The 18,659-nt window shown below is 38.0% G+C and overlaps 1 protein-coding gene across 1 annotated transcript; it reads left to right on the top strand.

The window, feature by feature from the left end:
* Positions 1–2,514: 2,514 nt before the first annotated feature.
* Positions 2,515–16,695, top strand: LOC148371773 (lysosomal-associated transmembrane protein 4B-like). Its single transcript, XM_088326358.1, has 7 exons — positions 2,515–2,729; positions 6,406–6,517; positions 9,620–9,693; positions 10,561–10,683; positions 10,771–10,869; positions 12,286–12,381; positions 14,396–16,695. The coding sequence occupies exons 1-7, from the start codon at positions 2,631–2,633 to the stop codon at positions 14,507–14,509; spliced, it is 717 nt and encodes a 238-aa protein (XP_088182484.1). The 5' UTR covers positions 2,515–2,630; the 3' UTR covers positions 14,510–16,695.
* The last annotated feature ends 1,964 nt before the right edge of the window (positions 16,696–18,659 follow it).

Raw genomic sequence — 18,659 nt, 5'->3', positions numbered from 1 at the left:
CTTTATTTCAAATGTTAGAAGACAAAAACAATGACTCAACAACAAAATGTTAACATGTTCGAAATGGGTAGCAAGAAGCAGACGCTTATTTTCCCTACCCCTTCATCTTCCCTATTAATTAAATTTTATAGATAGCTCCTCTTTTGTCTCTAACCAAATCTCACAGATATACATATTACATAGGTCAGATATCAATTATAATAACGATAGTCACATATTTTATACACTAATCATCGCAGTACCAATCTATTAACGTTATAATGCGACTGGGAGGTTCGGGTTCGCGCCCCGGCCGAGTCATTCCTAAGACTTAAAAAGTGGTCGGCGGCGCCCTCTCTTGGCTGCGGCTGCATCGGGTCAGATGCAATCGACATTTCGTTCTGTGTACATTGTTACACAGAATGACAATACAAGGAAATTATTATTATTATTATTATTATTACTTGTCACTAAATATTGTGACACCAATGATCATAACAATAGCAATAATAACAGTTATGATATAATAGTAACAATAACAACAAGGTTAACTATAGTTGTAAACTCTGTATTTCCAATCTAGTATTACTCATTCCCAGTATTCTTCATCTTTGTATTCTGCCAGTAATGTTTTTTTGTATTTAAATTTGAACACGTGAATAGTTGGACATTGATTGATCTCGTCTTGTAAGTTGTTCCGAAGTTTGACTCCACACACAGACACACACATACTTTTCCTGGTGGTTCTCAACTTTGGTAGTGACTAATAAAGTGACTAAATATTCCAGTGCTATTTTTCACATTTTCGTTTTGGGCAAGGCTAGACTCAACAGCTTGACTAGGCCGTATGCGGCCCGTGGGCCGTAGTTTGCGCGGTACAGTATTGTATATTTGAAGTGATTTTGTGATCACATTAAATAGTGACATTTTAAATACAACTGTTATTCCAAAATTGTTTAGAGGGATATTCATTATTTTCTTAAATAAGGTAAACAATCCCCAGGTGACTGCTGAAGGAACTGTGACAGGCTGTCATTGGGGTGGTGTTCAGGTTTCCTTCCAGTCTATAAGACTCACTCCCAAAAGATTGCTTACATGACCTCACAGGTGCACCCCTCGGCTCACTCCAAAGATTAAAAATTTAAGTTGTGTAAAGAGTGGCAAAAATCCTAGGGAAAACCACAAAATGCTTTTAGATAATTAAGTTATCTGGAATGAGGAGACAAAAGGAACTTTTTAGCCCAATGCATCGATGAGATGTGAGGAGAAAAATGCATTTAAACAAAGCACCCGGCCTACCGTGCAAGATCGTGGACTAGGTCATGCTCTGGGGTTGTTTTGCTTCTTCAGGTAAAGAGAATCCTCTTGTGTGTAAAGTGTTATGAATTCAGTTCACTTCCAGGAAATCCTAATTTGAATGTCATCTGGTATGTGTATATGCAGGTATTTTAAACAGTTAATAGAAAACACTTCCACTTTAATTCAAAGGACAACTTTATAAAGATTACGATACAGATGAAAACCTATTTACCTGTCATTTGAAATCAAAATTTTATTTGCCTTACTAACAGATTGTTAGGCTTTACACTTAACTCTTATAACTCTTATGAAGTAGCTTCCTCACACACATTTTAAGCACTGGTAGGTTGCTTAAAACACCGAAATCCTCCTAAGCAAAGAACTGGCCTCTGCGACTTTCTTGATGACAATGTCATTCTCTATAGACATGAGAATTTCCTTTTCAGTCCAAATCAGCTGGAAGGCCTCCAAAGGTTCCTGAGACAGTAAGCTCTTAGCCTCAATTTTTACACATTTTAAAGTCGAGAAGCTCTGCTCACATGCAACCTGAGTACAGGAAAGGATCATCAGGAACTTATATGCCAGCCTTCCTTTTTTCTCATTTTTGTATTCGTTTGAGTCTTCTAGCCTTTTACTTATTTTTCTTTATTAATATTTCTTCTTTTTTCTCAAATTTTTTTTCTGTCATTGCTAAATTCTGCAAAAACGTAGCACAGCACACAACCGAGGACACACGGATGACAGGCAAAGAGTGCAAGGTGAGTGAAATGAATGATAACAGTCTTTGTTTGAACCCCTTTCTTTTTCTTTTCTTGGCTTTTCCATCTCCATGCCACATAGCTACTGATGAGTGGTGGTGGGCCAAACCAACTTCAGATTTGGGAGGGGACAAATCCCTTAGATGGCAAAACTGACCTCATCGGTTGCGCTGAATGTAGTCAAATAGCTGATTAAAGAATGAATGCACGAGTAAGTTTAGACAGTGCAAGTGACAGGTACGTGTAAAAATTGTTTTTCTCAGCCAGACTGAACTCCAGCTTGACATGAACCTGCCCTTTAGTGAACATTGAACATTGTTTACATCGAGATTAGACAAAACATTGTCAGGAAAATTAGGAACATAATAATAATAACAATAATAATAATAATTAATCGTGTATGAACTTGAATTTTCCTCCCTACGTGACCTAGATTTTATTTTGGAAGCCGGAAGCTGTACGAAACACGTTCCGGCGTTTTGACACTGGTACTCTGCACGTTTAATCCGTGGCACAGGGGTGTTTGTCAGTCTTGTGGAGGCACGCCACGAGAGGAGTTTCTCTCTTTTTTATTTCTTATTTTTAAAGCTTGAAATGATGACTGCATCCCCGTGGGACTTGTGGTACTCCACGCGTTGCTGCCTTTGCTGCCATGTCCGTACTGGAACCATCATTTTGGGGGTCTGGTACATGGTGAGCACTGCATTATCCATCCGTTTTATTTCTCAATCTGAAAACAAGGGGAGATGATTTACGTTTGTTTACAAGATACTGATATGAAATTCTACTGTGAAATTCCAATACATACCCAACAATGTATTCAATCGACTGGAAAATACTAATATGTGCTGTTTTATATTATCTGACTTTCCATCGTAGGATTTAAAAGCAACGGGTTGACAAAAGCACACGTGGAAAAAAAATATTGTCGCCCTTCCAATGAATACATTAAGCGTAAAGCTCTTCAAGTAGCGGCCTGCTTTTGTTACACGCTCTTGAATTCTCCAATTAGTCATTTGCAGGTCGACCCGTTGCAGAGAATTCAGTCGCACACTTGTCAACCTCAGCCAATTGTTTCATATATGATTGCAACTCTCCTTTTTATGCAACGAATAAAAGTGTAGTCTTTTTACTGAAAACAGACTATGTAGTATAAAAAAAACATGAATTGTGTAACTCTTTCAACATTTTTTAGTACTTTCCCCACTTGCAATTAGTGCCGTTTATATAGAAGTGCAGTATTTTGCAAACTATCTATTCAACATATGTTTTTATTCTGTAACAGAAACGGTCACAATTTAGTTAAAGCACCAATGTTTAATATTTGACCACTAGATGGCGCCGTGTTGTCTGGTTATGAGAGCGGGCCAGTGATACACGGCACAGCGTAGCAGCATCTTACCGGAAAAACATGGCGGGGACCTAAGAGGGGATTCCACGGTGTAAACGAAATACCTATTTCTCGACCTATGATTTTTTTTTAACACAAATATTAATTGGTATCCTAGCTTGTGTATTTTTGCAAGGTATTAAAATCAAATGGTTTTGTTTTTTCTACTGGATGAAAGTTTTTTTTACCACTAGGTGGCACTAAATATGACACATTCTCCTTTTGAATTTGCAACAAAGATTGGTGATCGACTGGTATGGGGTTTTCAGGGCTAATGTCTAAAAGTCCAAGTTCAGTCTTTGTAGTCTTTTCGGATATGACAAGTTGTGCATCCCAGGTATCCGCTTCGTATACCGACGTTGAACTCCTTCCAGTAGGTTAATGTCCTTGAGTAAGTAAGGGTTCCACACAACGCTATTATATTCTAACCCGGGTCTAACATAAACGCAAAACTTTCGAACTAAGAATGCTGGGTTCTTGTTGTAAAAGTGTCTGTAAATGTTTGATGCTATGTTATTGGATTTGTTGGTAATTTTTAAAGTTTTTTATTATGCGTGATAAACTTTAGGTTTGAAGTAAGAGTGACACCCAGATCCTTATGTTCAGTAACAACATGCAAATCATGATCATTAATGTTATACAGCGGAACAGAACCATGAAAAAACAACTGTGCTAAGCATTTATGAGATGACAGTTGCAGTTGCCACTGTTCGGACCAAAGAAAAACTGATTTAATGTCATTTTGGAGAGAATCAATTGTTCCTGCAACCTGGGTTTTTGGTAAGAAAGCCGACAGTTTAGCATCATCGGCAAAAATTGAGATGTCACTACTTTGAATGGCCTCAGGTAGGTCGTTCACAAAAAACAGGAATAATAATGGTCCTAGTACTGAGCCCTGCGGTACCCCACTACAAACTTCCGACCACGCTGAAAGAACATCATCAATTTTTACGCATTGTTTACGATTATCCATTAAAACAGTTTTCCACTAATACTATAGCATTTCAGTTTTTGTAAAAGCTTGTCATGAGACACTTTATCAAAAGCCTTGCAAACGTCTAAGTAAACAACATGACCAGCCATATTGTGAACAAAATACATACTGGTAATATTATTCAAATGAGCTATCAAGTTAGTCATGGTAGAATGACCGGACCTAAACCCATGTTGCTTAAACGTAAAAAGATTGTGCTCCTGTATAAATTTCCATATGGCATCTGAGATAATTTTCTCAAACACTTTACAGACGCAGCTAGTCAAGCTAACTGGTCTATAGTTGGCTGCACTTGTTGTGCTCCCCCCTTTAAAAATCGGTATGACAATAGCACCAAGCCAGTCCTCAGGCAGCTGTGAATCCTCAAAAGATCTAGAAAACAGGTAAAATAAGGGTTCACATAAAAAGTCAGCTAGCTATTTAAGCAAGGAATTTTGTCAGGGCCGGCTGAAAATTTGCTGGGAAGTTTTATCAAGTATTTATGAATTAAATCCTTTGAAAGTTCCACAGAATTCAGAACAGCTGAAGTTCTGCTGGGAAAGTCGGGTGAAACACCATTGACACAACCAAAAACACTGGCATACTGATCATTTAATATACGAACATTATCAGCATTATCAGTAGCAACGGTACCGTCAGATGCCTTCAGGTTGGGAATAGATGCCCTAGAAATTAGTTTACGGTTGATGTATGTTTACTATAAATTCAAATTTAATTGCTTATGGAAACATTTTACGGTAAATAAATTGGAATTTCAAAACTACTAACACGACTTATCTTTCACTTAAACCAAAAACTAAAAGCGTAGCAAATAAAATTAGGCTTAGCAGTAACTCGTATAAAGATACTTAAAATCTTAAATAGCTCCCTAATTTTTTCTCCAATAGATGAATAAAATGTCTTCAAACAATAAGTGCATCGAAATTTAATCGGAGCTCGCGTATGGAAAAGTGTGGGCACTCCCGTTTTAGAGCCAGATTGACAAACTAATGTTATGGTAACAACTAATCACCCAATTGTCCACTTAAGAATGCGTTTTATGCTCTTTTTCAATCACAAACACAAATGCTTTATTGACGAACTAATGTTATAATAAGAGATTTTATATCAGTCTCTCCCTTAAAACAAGTTAACTACACTTTTTACGCTTAATCTCACACACACTTTTCCATCACAGACTTAATATACTCAATGTTATCAGCGGTCTTGATTCACAGGTATGTAGGGACTCAGGAGCTAGCCGAGCTGCCGTTGTTTACTCCGCTCCAACGTTAATTTTCCTACTTCGGTGGCTTCGCCCCTGGTTACTTATCAAATCAGACGGCGCAGGGTGGGTAGCATCTGAGACAGAAGGAGGGAAGAGAGGGAGAGAGAGGTTCTGCTGCATCCAAACCTAAATAATAGGCCAATCGAATTTTTAAAAAATGCCAATACCGATATCCATCAAATTTTCAAACAGCGTGACGACCTCTAACAAAGATGACAGAGTATCAGTTACCATTGTCTTCCTATTCTAAGAATGACCGAGACGATCCAGATTAAAAAGTCTTCTATATGTACTTTTGTACTTTCCTCTCACTGTCAGTATTCGAGTGAGGAAAGCAGAGCAATACGCGCGGAAATAAAATGCTTAATAGAGGTCAACATTTGCTCGTGCTCGTTAACAATATTAGCAATTTCAACGACTTTCCCGTCTGCTACCAGTGACTGAGACGATCCGGAAGAGTCAAAATGGGCAAAACGAGATCGGTCTAATAAAAAACGAGTATTTTAATTTTTATTTTTCATTCTTATATTCTCGCACAATATTTTTTATACAGCATACCCAATTTGAAATGATCAGACAAATGTATATAATAAAGGGAAAATGTCTAAGTTGACAGGTATGCAGTTGTATTTATTCAGTTGTGACATTTTCGGCAAAGAGTTGCATGTGAACATTGTTTGTCTTGTCTTGTGCTCCCATATGTTGTGTGCCCCCTAAGCTGATCAACGCGGTGGTTTTACTCATCCTGCTGACGGCGCTCAGTGATCCTGAGCAGTACCACCTGACCAGTGCTGAGTTGGCCAACGACTTGGATGTCATGGACGATGCTAGTAAGTTGCTCGCATCATTTGCTTCATTTGCTTGGTGTTTGTTAAGTGTTCAGTAGACACTAAAAACAAGGAAAAAATACATCAATGGAGTTTGAACTTGCAAGAAGGACAGGGAGAAAAGCCTTTTCGACTAGAAAGTCCAACCTGTTTTAAAAGCCCTCTCCTGAGCCCTGTGTTTTTGTTAAATCTTCAAGGTTACAAAAAGCAGATTAACCCTAAGGGTTGCGGGAATCTAAGAACCGCGACATGACTGTCCAATAGTCTCATCTCTCATCTCATTAGCCGTACCGCTTATCCTCATTAGGGTCGCGGGGGGGCTGGAGCCCATCCCAGCCATCTCCGGGCAGTGGGCAGGGAACACCCTGAACTGGTTGCCAGCCAATCGCAGGGCACACAGGGACAGACAACTCATTCGCTCATTCACACCTAGGGACAATTTGGACCGGCTAATTCTCCTGAAATGCATGTTTTTGGAATGTGGGAGGAAACCGGAGTGCCCGGAGGAAACCCACGCAAGCACGGGTAGAACATGCAAACACCGCACAGGAAGTCTGGAGCTGGATTTGAACTCACGACAGGTTCCCATGACATGAACTGTGCCGCACAAGCGCTAACCACTGCGCTGCCGTGCTGCCCCCTGTCCAATAGTGACAATGGTAAATAGTGCATAATAATCAAAATAACTAACAACTCTGTGGAATAATTATAGACAAAATAATGTACAATATTCACTGCCTTGGCCAAGGATGACTTAGTTGGATGTCAATCACCGTGACCAGAAGCCATCGGCGTACTCTAAACCGTCGTCGAAAGACCAAAATGATACGTTTGAATCAAAATAAAAAGAGAAGAGATTAATGAATTTTGAACCTGCAAGGAGGACAGGGAGAGAAACCCTCAGATAAGTAATTCCAATGTGTTCTAGAGGCCCTCCCCTGATCCCCTACTTTTCATTTCCTATCCTAGGTTACAAAACCAGATCTGCCCTCAAGGATATGCAAAACAAAGAACAACATGATTGGCTGATAGTCACTATAATGGAATAGTCAAAACAAGGAACAACAGTGTTCAATGATGGTCAAACTAACGAAGCGGCATCAAATGAAATCTCATTTGCGTGTGTCCAATATTAAAAACAGAATAATCTTATCACCTGGTATCCTCTGCAAACTTCTTTGCAGGTGTCCGATAGTAAAAAGAGAATAAATGATTTACTTATCATTCCCCCCTTTTCACAACACAACACAGAAACAAAGAAATCAATCAATACTTTATTGTAACATGGTGGGTGGTTGGGCGGATCCCTTAACCACTAAGGGATGTAGGGGCACCATTTCCTGGTGGCCAAACTATTTACTTTGTTAAAATAAAAACGTCATAAAGTCTAATAGTGCTTAATTCTGTACATTCCCTCTGTCGTCCGAAAATTAATTTTTATCATTTTCCACTGGCATGATTTTCTAATGCAAATCTTTTTTTTAAAGTACCATTCCTCTTGATGATTTCGGGCATGCAAATCAATTTGTTGTTATGAGGTACATTATACAGTAATCTGAAAAGGAGGTGCTGTCCTTAATGATGACTTTTTCATTTGACAGGGAACTCAATGAAGCAACACATGAGTTAGTTGTCATAAGATTTCGAATAAAACATTGGAGGATTTGTATTGTATATTAAATATTTTATACAGCACTTAGAGTTGCAATTCCTTGGCTGAAAAGTGCTTTTCAAATGAATGTTTGATTGATTGAATTGGACATGCCCACGCTGTTTTTGTTGTTATTTCAATTAAGTACTTGTAAAAACCAAAGCAAGTGTCACTGAAAAGCCTCTTTAATAGTCTGAGCAGTTGGTCACTCACAACAGTTTGTTTGACAGGTGGGATGCAGTAAAAGCCCGGTTAGCTTCTGGGTTCCAGTCCAGTGTCCTACTTTAGAGGGATTTAGCTGTCCGATGATACTTTCCTGCAATCTGTGTGCTTTTGGACTCATGAATGTCAATAAAAACAACAAACAGAAGTGCTCCTGATAAGACAGAATTGAATCCTTCAAGGAAAGGAAAGATGGCTGGACATCTATTATTAAACAGACAACCTGACCCTAAAGTGACGTTGAGCAATTTGTTCTGCATTCTTGATGAAGAAAGTTATCTTATAACGCTGAATGTTTGATGAAGTAGGCACTACAGAGACTAACAAAGACTAAAAGACTCTGGGACAGTTTGTTCCCAAGGGCAATCACAGCCCCAAACAAGTACACAAGACTGAAAGAAATATATATCTTGCCTGTGTAAAGAAAATGGGTATTCATGTCTTACTAGTCCACTCATTTTGGAATTGTGTTGCTGCTAATGTTATTGCCAGGGGTACATCAAATAAAAAGGTTGAGAAACACTGCAGTAAGATAACATGCTAATGCTTATCTGTGGATCCAACTAAGATCAGTGCTCACCCTTTGACTTTTATGTGATAGAAGTGGTGGACCCCTGATGAAGGTTTGTGAGCTTAGAGAATTGACCATCCAATTTATCGCACTTCTCACCACATCTTATTACGATTGGTTGTCAGATAGTGTCTTGGAAATACCCCTCGCTACGTCACAGTTCAGTTATCACTAGTTCACTCCCTAGTAGTGAAGAAGGAAAATACATATAAAAAAAGACCAAAAAAAACTGATGCTTTCTCGCCCCACCGAGCAATATTTCAGGCAGCCAAGATTCGCGCAGATTGGCCGGCAACTCTCGAGTTGAGATTTCCGATGACGATTAGCCAATTCATATTATAGCGTCTGTCATATTGTACTGTGACCGTACACCTGCTCTGCGTTCCTATACATCTCGCTGAGAAGAGTTTGTGTCCCTCTCCTTTTGTCATGCTGCCTAAACAATGCATATATATCTCCTTCTCTCTCCCTCGCTCTCTCACACAGTCAGTAAGTCGGCAAGTCCGCTGGAATGAAAACTGCCCAAAAAAAGAAGGGACGGGGGGTGTTGTTGTGACACTACTTTGTGGATTTTCTCAATTCATGGGCGGTTCTGGTCCCCATTAATCATGAAAAAAGAAACATATTTGTATCTGAAGTTTCTCTTGTATTCCTGCTACAGACATGTGCATTGCCTCAGCCATCTCTCTTTTGATGATCCTCATTTGTGGGATGGCAACCTATGGTGCATACAAGGTAAGATGTCCCTCATCCCATTTTTTCTTCATTACAAACGTGTTGGAACAGTGGCCCCTCTTCATTTGAAATATGAGAAATTCACAGTACGAGATTTCTTTCAAGCAAAAATGTTGCCCAGCATTTGAGAGGAAATTGTGCAACAATTGGTCATGCTACAGCTAATGCTATGCATTTCCCTAACCTTTTTAAGTGAAGGCAGAGAACAATCTTTTTATTTAATAGAGCTTTAAAAAGTGAAAGTGTTGCAAGTCCAGCAAAAAGGGCAAAAGAAAGCCAAGAAGAGTAAAAACTAAAACTAACAAATAAAGTTTGTGTTGTAAAAATGCTTGTGTCTATGCTCATTTAAAGTTACACTACCTTTAAAGCGTACAGTAAGTGCTGTCTTCTTCCATGGTAAGTGCTCATAATAAACTCACATTTTAATTTCGCTTATTCCTTTTATTTATTTTATTACCGTATATTTTGTGTTCAGTTACTATTTGAATGTGTTTTTAGTGACCAGGAAGTTGTGTCTTATAGCTATTTAGGATTAACTTGCTTTCACGAGACCAGGAACAGACTAATAGTTTGTTACAGATTTCTTATGGGGAAAATTCGCTTGAGATACAATAAATTCTGTATACAAGCTCGATCCAGGATCAAATTAATCTTACGTGAAAGGGGGGGTGCAATGTACTTTGCTCTATTTCTGCCCATGTGCAGCATTGCAATTCTTAATTTCGTCAATTGAAACTTTGTTTGATCACTTCATGACGTTGCCTGTCACAAAAGACACCGAAACAATTGCAACCCTACCAACCTTTCGTACATATTTTCCAGTTTGTTGAAATTACTATCTAAAATCTAACCTACTATGTGTTTTAGCTGCGTGCTGCTTGGATCATCCCATTTTTTTGCTACCAGATTTTTGACTTTGCACTCAACACCCTAGTCGCTGTGAGCATTGTGGTTTACCCTAACACTATCCAAGATTATTTGCAGCAATTGGTAAGAGCGAACGTCCGTGTCGTACAATCATTGATAACATGGGCTAAACTCTCCCTGTACATTCTCTTTGCCTTTTTTCCTCTTTAGCCGGACAATTTCCCTTACAAAGAGGAGATTTCTGCCCTGAGTAATGTGTGTTTGGTTCTCACTGTGCTGATATTCATCACCAGCATTCTGGTCTTCAAGGTACTTTCTCACAATTTCAGTGCATTCTTTTTTTCTACCTGGACTATCTTTGTGTTTGTGCAGATGTCTCAAACTGCAGCTATATAGTGCTAATTTCAGCTAAAAGATATAGTTTATTTTCCGCATGTTCAATTCTACTTTTTTGAAGGAAATGTGTTTTTCTCCTCTGGATATTCTAATCTACTTCTGTGTATGTAAAAACACTGGAGTACAGTAGTTCTGTTGAGTTTTTTTTTTTCTTTTACAAAAAGACAAAGTACAACAAAATTGAATAAAACCATGAAAACAAAAAAGAGAAAATATATTCTGAGCTTATTCAGAAGGCCATATCCACCAAAAACCATCAGAAAACTTGTGTGGCTGTGGTTTATAAGACATGAGTATGGTTTGAAAGAACAGTCTCTGATAATAGTGAATACTTACCAAGGGGCCTTACATTTAACCGTAGGCTGATAAGCTGACTCATAGTGCCGATTGAATGGGAAGAAGAGCTCGAGAGGGACTGAGAGAGATAGTTAAGGTGGCATGAAGAAAGGAGAGACACCAACTCTTCAAAGCGGGATGCAGTAGAACGCAGAGCAGGTGTTCATACACAGTACAGTATGAAAGACACAATGATATGACTTGGCCAATCGGCATCATAGATCTCAAGTAAAGAGCTACCGGCGTGAATCTTGGCTGTTCGAAACATTCCTTGGTGGTATGGGAATCATCCATTCTATTTTTTTATTGGATCTCTTTTTTTCCATAAAGGAGTGAACCAGCGATAACTGATGTGCAAAGTTGTGAGTGGGCTCTGTAATAGGAAGTACAGTGCCCCTCTATGTACGAGCTACTTTAGACATGAGAAATTTGAGATATAAGATTACTTTCGAGCAAAATTCTTGCCGGACCTACAAAAGAAGATGCAAGTGGGGAGAATTTCCACACTGTCTAACTAGAGACCGCTCACCGCCAGCTTCAGCCCCAGATAGCATGTGCATTTCCCACCATACAGACCCAATCCTGTGCGCTTTCATTGTTTCTTTAATTGCATTAATTGCAACTGCTGGCCTGCGCTTATTACTTTATTTTCATGTTCAATAAGTATTTGAATGTGTTTTTAGTAATGCGGAACATGTGTTCTATATCTACTTAAGATTAGCTTGGATGATTCTGTGAGGTTGGGAACGAATCAATTGGTTTTCAGTTATTTCTTATGCGGAAAATTCGTTCGGGATACAAGAAATACTACATACGAGCTAGATCCAGAAACGAATCAATCTCGTATGTAGATGAGCCATTCTAGTTCTCAGCTCTCAAAAAGGTCTGTGTGACCCCGGATTCAGAAAAGCATACATCCATTTTTCTGTATCACGAATAAGCATAAAAGCTGTCCATGTTTTCTATAATTCTCCCCTTTTTTCCTCGCACTAGGCTTACCTGATTGCCTGCGTGTGGAACTGCTACCGATACGTGTGCAGCCGTGGCACTGCTGAAATTCTGCTTTACGTCACCACCAATGACACAACCGTAAGTCTCACAATCACCAACAGACCTCAAGCTGGCGTTTTAGAGTTTAGAGTTGTTCTGACTGCAACACCAGCAACAAACAGAATGCAAAATGAGTAGTGAATGAATCGTAATTGAAATCAGTAGTTGCAATACTAGTTCGTTTTGGTGACTTAGTGTTTTGACAAGTGGTAGAATGCGACAAAGTAAAACTAATATTTGAATCTTCTTAAGTACATTTTTATAAATCTGTACTTTATTTGTGTCAGTTGGTTTGAAGGGACAGTGTGTAATATTTATTGCCTCCTAGAGGGACCCAAAATAACGTTCATCCAGTAAAAAACATTGATTTGAATACAGTACCAGGTAAAAATACATGTACTATCATACCAATGTTCATTTTTCGAAACAAATCACAGAGCGAGAAATTTGTATTTCTTTTACACTGTGGAATCCCCTGGTAAGTTGGCGACGTGTTTGTCCTCCATCCTGCTGCCAACCTGTGCCGTGTATCACTGCCTGGAGCTGGATTACCAAATTGTTTGCCGTGTCTCAGGCGGACATTTGTAAAATTGTTCACACAATCCACATGCCATTTGCACACCTGCCACTGAAAATATTCATTTTTTTCCTTTTTTACTTTTTATATTTCTAAATACTTGTTTATTCAGTTCATATTCTAGCTTTTATTCATCATTCTATTTTCACTGTCTTACTGCTCCAACAAAAGAAATTTCACCATTGTGGGACAAATAAAGGACTATCTTATGCTCACTTGGATTTGGAACAATCTTCTGATCTCCAACAAGAATACCTTTTAATTTAATTTGTCATAATTGTGTTTTCTTTTTGTGATAATTACACCTCAAAAGATATCAAATTTGTTTTGATTATAATAAATAAACACCTGTGCTTAATATCCATAATGTACATGGTTTCTGGCACATTTGAAGTCCCCAAATCTCCGTAACTATGAATGCTAGTAAGATAAGTGTTGTGCCACTTTAAAGCTAGTTAAGCTAAGTTTATTGTAAGGGTATTGATTTTAAAAAGATTATTTTCAGACCCTTCAATGGTGTTCACTCAACTAGAAAAGGCTTTTTGTGTTGTTAAATTTGCAAACACTGACTCATTGACTGTCGTTCTACTTGCATTTAGAAGAAAATGTGGTAACATAAGTTTGCATGGTAAATTCATAACAGATTCCCAGCTAAAGCAACAGGACCCCTCTGAACTTCAGAAGAAGCAAACTGCTTTTCAGCGGAGCCCCCTTAAATTCATCAGAAGAGCCAATAGAGAACTTCAGTGTCCTACAACAACTGTGTATCTTAAGAAGGCCACTGCACATGAAGCCTTGCAAGCGACAGTTAGTCCCATTAGGTGAAGGACAGAATATGGAAGATGAGGGATTTGACGACCAGCTTGTTTTTAGCGATGAGGCGACATGCTACGTAAATGGAAAAGTTGAGAAGCATAAACACGTAACACAACACTGTCAGACAAAGGGATTGGACGGGTTGATAGAATGACCACATTCTCATGTCCTGGCCATCTAGATCTCACACAATTTGATTTCTTTCTGTAGGGATTTTTAAAATGATTGGTCTAGGTGTCCCCAATTCCAAGAGATGTAGATAAGCTGTTGCAACCAATGACAAAGCACTGCTGGCACGCGTTTGGCAAGAATTTAATGATCGCCTTTATTTGTGTCATGTGACCAATGGTGCTCAATTTGAACATTTTTCAACATTCAATGTTGACATTAAGATTACAAGCTTTACAAGAATTTACTTTTGTATCCTTAATAGTTTCCAAAATATTCAATGTCAAAATGTCCCCAAGATTTTTGGAACACCCTGTGAAATAAACACCAGAGGGGGCTAGAACTGCACTAACCGATCTAACTTCACTATTTATAAACCCGTACATGAGCTGACTTTTCTATCTTTGCATTATGATGATTTTGAGTTTTAGTATTGCAAAGTGCTCATTAGTCGAATTAACTTGGTCATTTTAACAAAATATTTTTGCCCAGGTCCTGCTTCCTCCGTATGAAGACAATGTCAACGTTCCTGCCGGCAAACAAGGTGCCCCCCTGTCCTCCTCCGCGATGACCGCATGCGAAGATAGCAAAGCTTCCCTTGACTGATGTTGATACGGTCCTGTGTGCACCACTCTGCCTCCCTGGTGTCCCTTACGCTCTCATTTCTCAAAATCTTTTTTTACCAACATCGCACAAATAGTGGGAAAACACGTGCACTCACACATACCATGACACCAGCGTGACCGAAATCCTATGTATTTACTGTACTGTGATTTATGAGCCTTTAACAGACTCCAATTCCTGAACTAATGTATGCATTTGGTGATATTAAAGGGACATTGTGTATTATTTAGCGCTTCCTAGTGGTAAAAAAAACCTCCATTGATTAGAAAAAAACCCAATATCGATTTAGCTAAAATACTGGAAAACTACTAATTAGAAATCCAAATAGTTTTTGTCGATGTCTTAGAAGGAAACCCCAAGATTTTCTACAAGGTTCGCAACATCTAAGTGCAGTGAGTTGTTTGAGGTGTCTCTAAAAAGTTTAAAGTAAAATGTTTTCTCTATTTAGTATGTGTTAACGATGCCCTACTGAGTTCAAAGAGCTTTTGTATTTTTTTTTCACCGGGCCTATGTGCTTTGATTTTACTTTTATCAGAGCTGTTTGGGACTTGCAACACATTAGGAAGAAAGATCGGGGGGAGGGGTTATTTAATGCTCGTGCTTGCGGTTTTCATTTAGTGTAGCATGAAAATGGCGAAAGTAAGAAAATAACTTTCAAATACAGTCCAAATGCCAATTCAAACCCCAAAACTAAAGAGTTTATTCAATTCCCTCTAAGAAATACACGTACTTGCACTCACCACACAAGCAGCTTGACAGAGGCTGCAATGACGATTTAGGCCAGAAGATGGCGTCAGCAAGTAGAATATTATCAAATTTCGGAGTACACTTAAAATGAAAATGTTTTGTTTGAAAAAAAGTTACGTTCAAAGTCATAGTTACTCTTTAAAAAAGAAAAGAAAGGAATTACTTTGGAAAATTAAAAACGGCTTGTAATATTGGCAAATTCAGTCTTTTTGTTTGTTTTTTAAATTTTTAACATTTTTCTATAATAATAGAAATCTGTGTGTTTGTCTCTCGTATATGCTCCTTAAAGGCTTAACCGATTTTTGTAAAATTTACACAGTTATACTTTATGCCCCAGGAGTGTTTTAAGATAGGTTTGGTGTCGAGGTACCGCCAGAAAAATAGTGACATCTCCTTTTGTGTAAAAGCTGTTCTGGAGCTTCATACAGCATTGGCGCTCCCTAGTGACTCCCTGGTGCCTTTTCAACAAACCACAGCCCCAACAACCTCTCCCAAGTGGAATGCCCGGCAACGCCAGACCTTCATGCTTGTTGAGTATAAATATGCAGTAAAACAGGCAAAACCATCAGCTAGAGCCAAAAATAAAACTGCTAATTATAAGTATTATTTTCTTATTACAGAAGAAAAACTAAAAAATCAAATTATAGTCAATTTAAAAAATATATATAAATATATTTTTTAAAGAGGCCGTGAGTATTATTGAGCGCCTCCAAATGGTAAAAAAAGTTGAATAACAAGTAAAAATACACAAACTATCAAATAAACAAGCATTTTTTTTTTTAAATACTCGTAGTTCAAGATGTTTTTATTTATTTTACATAGCATGAGTCTCACCTAGAAGTCACTGACATCATTGTATACCATCTTGCTTCTAAGGGTACTCCGCAAAAAACAACCTTGTGAAAGTCAGAGGAAAAAAAATCTAATAAAGATGGTGCTTTCTAGTTACTTGTGAGCTGGCATAGTTTGTATTCCTCCTTGTGCTTTGTAGCTTTGGTTTTCAGTCGCACTACACAATACAGATACATCTAGTCATCAAATATTACACAGTGTCCCTTTAACGTAGTAGAACGTTTTATCAAAGATAAATTATATATATTTTTATGACTGCTGTGTTTGCTGTGTGTCAAAGTGTATTGAGCTGGGATGCCTTTCCTGTATTCTCTCCTTTGAGCTGCACTTTAAATTATAACATGGACTTAAGTGTATTTTTGCGTGCCTGTCGTGTGTTACGGTAATAATGTGATGACAACTTCTGTTAGAGAAGCTAAAACCAATATGGACTCAACTTGCGTGTGTGCTTTTTACAAACGAAGTGTTTCGTCATGATGAAAATGCAAGGGTGTGTTTTTCATAAAAAGACAGCTAGGAAAACGAAAAGGTTCTCTTCTTGTGCATTAAACTCAAATTGTGATTCAAAATGCTTGTTTTTGTAGTCATTTTCAATATGGTAGTCAAATACTTGCAGCACTTGATGTAATTTCTGTTTTTTGTTCCTGTTTTTTGGGATCCCTTGGAAAGAATAATTGCATATAATAACAATTGATGCCTATTGCTAATTGTTTATAATAACGGTGGTATATCATTTCAAGTAAAAAACTACTGTTGATGTAATCTTAGAAGCTAAACAAAAAAACGTGTTCAAGATAAATGACGGGGGCATAACAGTGTTTTTGGTAGAATAGACTAAAATTAAATTAATATTCAAATGAATATTCTATAAAAGTGCTGACCTAAGGGAAAAAAACATCAAAATGAGTCCAGTTTAATAAATACTTAAAATGTTGACATTAACCCTTACAATATTGGCATGTATGGAAATGTATGTGCCATATATGTCATGAACCGGAACAGGAGGAGAACCCAGATGCGCAACGTTTCTCACACAAGCTTTATTTTACGGAAATGGGGCAGTCATGCACATTAACAAACACCAGTGATTCGGCGATCGCTGGGCGGAAGAAGAAAGAAGTCTGGTGTGGAACAACAAGAAACCAGAGACCAACGAGATCGATGCCAGTTACATGAGCCGATACCGGACAGATGGTGTTGATACTGGACAGAACGGGACTGACAGGCTTGATAACAGCTATAGGAGACTGGTGACAGATCAGACAGAATGAGATAGACGAGAACGATACCAGACACTGGAGACCGGAGGCCGATATCAAAACAGGACGAAATAGAGGGGATCGATACTGGACGGAATCAAAACACACGTCTTGCGGGTGCAAAGGTTCGTTGACGGACTGACAAAGGGTGAGTGAGAGCACTGAGTTTAAATGGGAGGGAAGCAAATCAGTCAACAAGCCGCAGCTGGTGCCAAACGGGCGGGGACAATTGGGCGCCATGGGCAACGGTGACTGTATATCTGTGTTTACATGTTATATAATTAAGCATTTAAACAATTTTTATGTGCTGAATGATATTTTCTAATTTTATCAGAAAAACAAGATAAATTTTTGGTAAAATAAGAAAATAAATACTTAAATCTGGTAAAAGTGACAAGCAGTGAGCTTTGTCTCTGGTGAGGCACAGTCTGATTTACAAATAAATGAACCTACATCTATATTTACAGATGTCTACCATATTTGTGATGCAATTATTTTTCCATTTAACTGAAAATGAACTTTTACATACAATGGTCTTGAAGGGAGACAGACTTTTTCTTCCTCCGCTGTTCGAATCAACATCCAGATCACAAAACGGGAAAAACAAGCGTAAAAGCGAGCACTTTTTATGACGATAACAAATCAAAACAAAACGGAATATTCTGGGCCTGTTAGTACAAAACAGGGCTATGTGGTTTCACAAGTGCATTGGCAAAATGGCTGACAACCATTTATAAATAATAGGGGCGGGCTCAGACAAAAACGAAAGTTACGTCAGTAGAAAGTCTCCCAGATCACAGCATCACATTGGTCCTTTGTGCAGAGTATCGATGAAATTTAAGGACTTCTAATCAAACAAAAACCCGCGTAAACACTGTAGAGACTAAATAATAACAGAATGAATAGATATATTAGGAAATCTGTTGATGATCATAAAGTGATAATTACACGCTATATGAATTATCATGAGGTGCAATAATTACAAATAAATAGGTGGGGAAATGAATGACAAAAACGTATGCAATTTAGAATCTCCTAAAATAATGACCTTTTATGCAGTGACATATTTTAATATTACAGTATGAAAAGTAAAATATAAAACTAATGCTAATATTTTGGAAAATGGATCATTTTCTTAAATACAGATTATCACAAGGTATGGACTGTTCGATATATTCTTTAATATACATTCAAAATAGTGCTAAACCATGGTTTTGTTTCCTAATGCAACTATTTGCTAATTCAAATTTTTTACACCATATTTTGTAGAAGGA

The sequence above is a fragment of the Urocampus carinirostris genome, chromosome 2, assembly GCF_059441175.1.
Source record: "Urocampus carinirostris isolate Australia breed hairy pipefish chromosome 2, RoL_Ucar_1.0, whole genome shotgun sequence".
Lineage (NCBI taxonomy): Eukaryota > Metazoa > Chordata > Actinopteri > Syngnathiformes > Syngnathidae > Urocampus > Urocampus carinirostris.
The sequence above is the reverse complement of the archived record's forward strand: the minus strand, read 5'-3'. Positions and strand labels throughout refer to the sequence as shown.

Coding starts and splice junctions, on each gene's coding strand:
- LOC148371773 (XM_088326358.1), top strand. CDS start 2,631: ATGATGACTGCATCCCCGTGGGACTTGTGGTACTCCACGCGTTGCTGC. Junction 2,730..6,405: donor TTTTGGGGGTCTGGTACATG/GTGAGCACTGCA, acceptor GTGCCCCCTAAG/CTGATCAACGCGGTGGTTTT. Junction 10,870..12,285: donor CCAGCATTCTGGTCTTCAAG/GTACTTTCTCAC, acceptor TCCTCGCACTAG/GCTTACCTGATTGCCTGCGT.